The sequence below is a fragment of the Branchiostoma belcheri genome, unplaced genomic scaffold, assembly GCF_001625305.1.
Source record: "Branchiostoma belcheri isolate BF01 breed outbred unplaced genomic scaffold, Haploidv18h27 scaffold6, whole genome shotgun sequence".
NCBI classification, from domain to species: Eukaryota; Metazoa; Chordata; class Leptocardii; order Amphioxiformes; family Branchiostomatidae; genus Branchiostoma; species Branchiostoma belcheri.
Window position 1 is genome coordinate 1,263,255 of NW_017804242.1, and position 4,303 is coordinate 1,267,557.

The window sequence follows — 4,303 nt, forward strand, 5'->3', positions numbered from 1 at the left end:
ACACACACACACACATTCGCACTCACATACACAGACTTACACGCACACACACACATCCACACACACACACGCTCGCACGCACACACGCACACACACACACACACACACACACATACAAAAACACACACACACGCGCACACAAACACACGCACGGGCAAGCACATATACATATACCTACACACGCACACACACATACGGGCATGCACAAATACAGGCCCACGTGTACCAAAACTGATTTGCCACAGCCATTTATGAAGTTGTATGAGACCACGACTACATGTACGACTACATGTAACTCGTTATATGCTCGTAAGAAAATTCAAACTCTACTACTGGATCAGTTACGGATTTTTATTTATTTCCGTGTTTAACCGGTTTTTCTAGTTACTTGTATATAAGAGTGAATCGGTTCTCTGTTCATTTGTGACGCTGAAGAAGAGTGATGGATGTCACTCGAAACGTCCGGAAATAAATAAAAATCCGAAACTGATCCAGTAGTAGAGTTTGAATTTTCTTACGAGTATCGTTTACCTGGATGTCTAACCTTCATCAACGTAACTCGTTATATGGTTATATGATATCCATAAATTCTGGATATCATACTGGTTTTAAACTATCCAAAAAAAAAAAAAAACAATAAAAAAATGTCACAATGTGGATACTGTTTTTCCCAAACTTACAGGCTTTACCATACCTTTTGTGCATGACAACTTGGAATAAGGTTAGAAAAACAGGAGAGCACTGGGACAACACCCGTAATTTATGGGAGATGGGGTACCGTCGTCCTTGGGTTTTATGTCTGCATTAGAGTATGGGTGGCTGAACGTGAATTCCCAACTTGCACAGACATACAATAGAAATAATTTCCCGCCTTCGATATACGTGTACTCGTTGAAATAAGGCGCTATGTCCATGTAAAATCCACATTAATTGGAACATGAAAACCACCGTAATATCTGACTGATCTACGCTACTAGCGTTCCCAAACTTCAGCTGTCGTCTTAGCGGAAAATCTTGTCGGTGGTTATTTCTGTTGAAAATTATACCACGTGAAATTCACAGGACGACCAACGACGAATGTGGCCTGGCCCTAACCAGCGAGGACGTCATATAATATGTTTCTGCGAGCCCTGGTAGTGCTCGAAATACCTTTCCTGCATACATGTACTTCATAGGTGGTAACAGTCAATGCAGCAAATATAATCCATGTACACATAAACCCAATACATTTGCTGGTACAGGCTAGGTGTACTCTCCAAGCAGAGGTTGTGGGGGAATGATCGTTAGCTTTTTATTTATGGTCATCTTTTTGTCGCTAATGCCCGCGACCTTCTCTGGCCAATGGATACTGGCTGGCCAATTTGATACTGTCTTTTTGCCACCGAAAGGCATCTGCTTGGAGATTAGCTAGGTGCAGGTATAGACATCAGAAATACCTGCATATCTCCAAAGTATCCTGCGTATGCAGGTGGTATTTCGAGCACTGCTAAACCAACAGCATCGTACGTCAAGGCATACATGTCACATACAAAGAATTGTCACTAGATAGCTTTAAACTATCTAGTGACTAGAGGCCTGTTCATTTTGCAAATTGCACATTTGCTGGTCACTATGTAAACAATGGATACAACAAAGCCGCTGCTCACTATGCGAACAATGGATGCAGCAGACGACGTTAAGCTGTATTCAGTAGTTCAGAACTATAACTATAACAGAACTATAGACAAATGGCTATTGTATGAACAAGGATGAACAACACGTTGTGGACACTTATTGCAACACAACTAGCTCATCGGGCATTGCAGGCCGAAGGGTGCATTCAGCTACCAAATCCATGAATGTTCCTACCAAGGCGCTTTACGCCTTTACTGGTCTCCATTCCGAGAGTGTCGAAACCATGAATGTTCTTGTTCAACCCCGTCGGCTTTTTCTTCACCACAACTGTCTCTTCGGTCTTGTTTTCCCGTTCGCCGCTAGTAGATGTTGTTCCAGTCTTGTCAAACGCAGCTGCACTTTGTGATGGTGCGTATTTCTGAAGCAGTCTGTTACGCAAAGCTTCCCTGTCGAGCGCTTGGAACTTGAAACAAAGTCTAGAGTTAGATGTTCAAGGGTTAGGTGTAACAAGTCGATTGGTGTTATGTAGCCAGCTGCCGCCGCGCCGCGTGCCTGCGAAGCTGGTGTGTTACGCCGAAAGGCGGTTATACCGGCTATACAGATACAGAATATCATATGCTGATCATTCCACAAAGGACTAGCCTAGTCGGCTATGTAGAAACCCTGTCTACTTACTGGTAGAAGGAAGTAACGTCCGTTCTTCACGTAGACAGTGTCCCAGGGAGACTAACTGAACAAGGATAATTGTAGAAAACCACCACATCGTGGAAGGTGTCTCTCCGTACATCCGTCAGTAGCGGTGTCGTCTGACAGACTAACGCACGCCCTGCTGCCGACATGTGATGGATGGAGATACCAAGGCCTTGGAGATACAAACCACTTAGCAAGATGAGGTACCACCATCACCTATTGTACGCACCGTAAAGTATGGGCAGTAAAATTGTGTTCACAATGTACATACATACAAGTTATGAGCGTGCATACAGTTCCGTGCGAAAATAAAATACTCTAATAACGCAGACAGAAAATTGCACGATGTATTCAAGGACTCTAAGAATAGAAAACAGCTTAACGATGTATTCAGCAAATAAGGCCTGTTCATTTTGCAAATTGCACATTTGCTGGTTACTATGTAAACAATGGATACAACAAAGCCGCTGCTCACTATGGATGCAGCAGATGACGTTAAGCTGTATTCAGTAGTTCAGGAGGCACGACCTTCAGCTATATTGTGTGATGTTGACGATGTACATGGATACTCCCTGGCGCTAGCGCTCTAAGAACACTGACAGGCATAATATATGGGCTGCATTTTACATGGTCTGTACATTTTGTAAATTCAGAAATAAATCGATACAATAGATAAAATTTAGTAGTTATTCTAGTATATCGTAGTACTGTGTGTATCAGTGGTATTTGTAAATAGTATGTACTCAGTATACTCTTGCGGAGAGGTGGGGGGGGGGGGTTATGGACATACGTGTAACTAGCAGGGAAAGATGATGATATTATTTTATATAATGTATAGTACAAGTTATTACATGTACATGTGGTTCTAGAGGACTTAGATCAGCCGAAAGGAATATGGATAAATATAGCCTATTAATTGCTAGGACAGAGAAGTTCAAAGATCACTTAAGCTACGGTCACAACCCGCCGTACGTGCTTCTGCGTGCTGTCTACGTGCAAAAACGTAGGGCATCCGTGCGTGGTGAGTACCGCCTCCGTACGGAATCCTACGGATTTGGGAGCACGCAGACACGCCGTAGAACTTTAAGTGCATGTAAAACTTTTTCTACGTACGGTCTGCGGATTCATCACCCGTGCGTGCGAGTACGAGCGACGCGAGTGCCCCGTACGTGCCGTGCGGAAGAAGCACGTGTGAATACGGCCTCCTTACGGTTAAGTTGCAATCGCACAGAGATCGTACGTTGTAAGCACGTACAACTCACTTACCACTTGCGCAACCTACGATGCACGCAACCGCTCACGGCCAGACGTGGCGTGCAGACCACACTCTTACACTTTGTGCAACCGTGCGAGTGACGTGCGTAGACGCCACTCCTTCCCCACGTTTTCAGAAAAAACGTAGCAGACGTAGCCTCCCAAAAAACGTACGGAGAAAAGGCACGTACGGCGGGTTGTGACCGAAGCTTTACACGGGTCTACATTTACACAGTCTGCACAAATACACTCTAGCTCACTTTAGAACGGCAAAATTAGGGAAACTGCTTGGGTACAGTTTTCCTTTGACTCGTCGCCAAAGTGTTAGAGTGCATGGAGTATACAGCCTACAAAGTATGTATTTTGTGACTATGAAAGGAACTCTAGACAAATGGCTATTGTATGAACAAGGATGAACAACACGTTGTGGACACTTATTGCAACACAACTAGCTCATCGGGCATTGCAGGCCGAAGGGTGCATTCAGCTACCAAATCCATGAATGTTCCTACCAAGGCGCTTTACGCCTTTACTGGTCTCCATTCCGAGAGTGTCGAAACCATGAATGTTCTTGTTCAAACCCGTCGGCTTTTTCTTCACCACGACTGTCTCTTCGGCCTTGTCTTCCTGTTTACTAGATGTTGTTCCAGTCTTGTCAAACGCAGCTGTACTTGGTGGCGGTGCGTATTTCTGAAGCAGTCTGTTACGCAAAGCTTCTCTGTCGAGCGTTTGGAACTTGGACGCC

General features: G+C 44.3%; 1 protein-coding gene across 1 annotated transcript in view; it reads right to left on the bottom strand.

Annotated features, from left to right (window-relative positions):
- LOC109482221 overlaps positions 1-2,377 on the bottom strand; it is a 40,987-nt gene extending 38,610 nt beyond the window's left edge. The window contains 1 exon segment of the mRNA XM_019784913.1: positions 2,290-2,377. Within this exon segment, the coding sequence (XP_019640472.1) occupies positions 2,290-2,377 (88 nt within the window).
- Between the last annotated feature and the right edge of the window lie 1,926 nt (positions 2,378-4,303).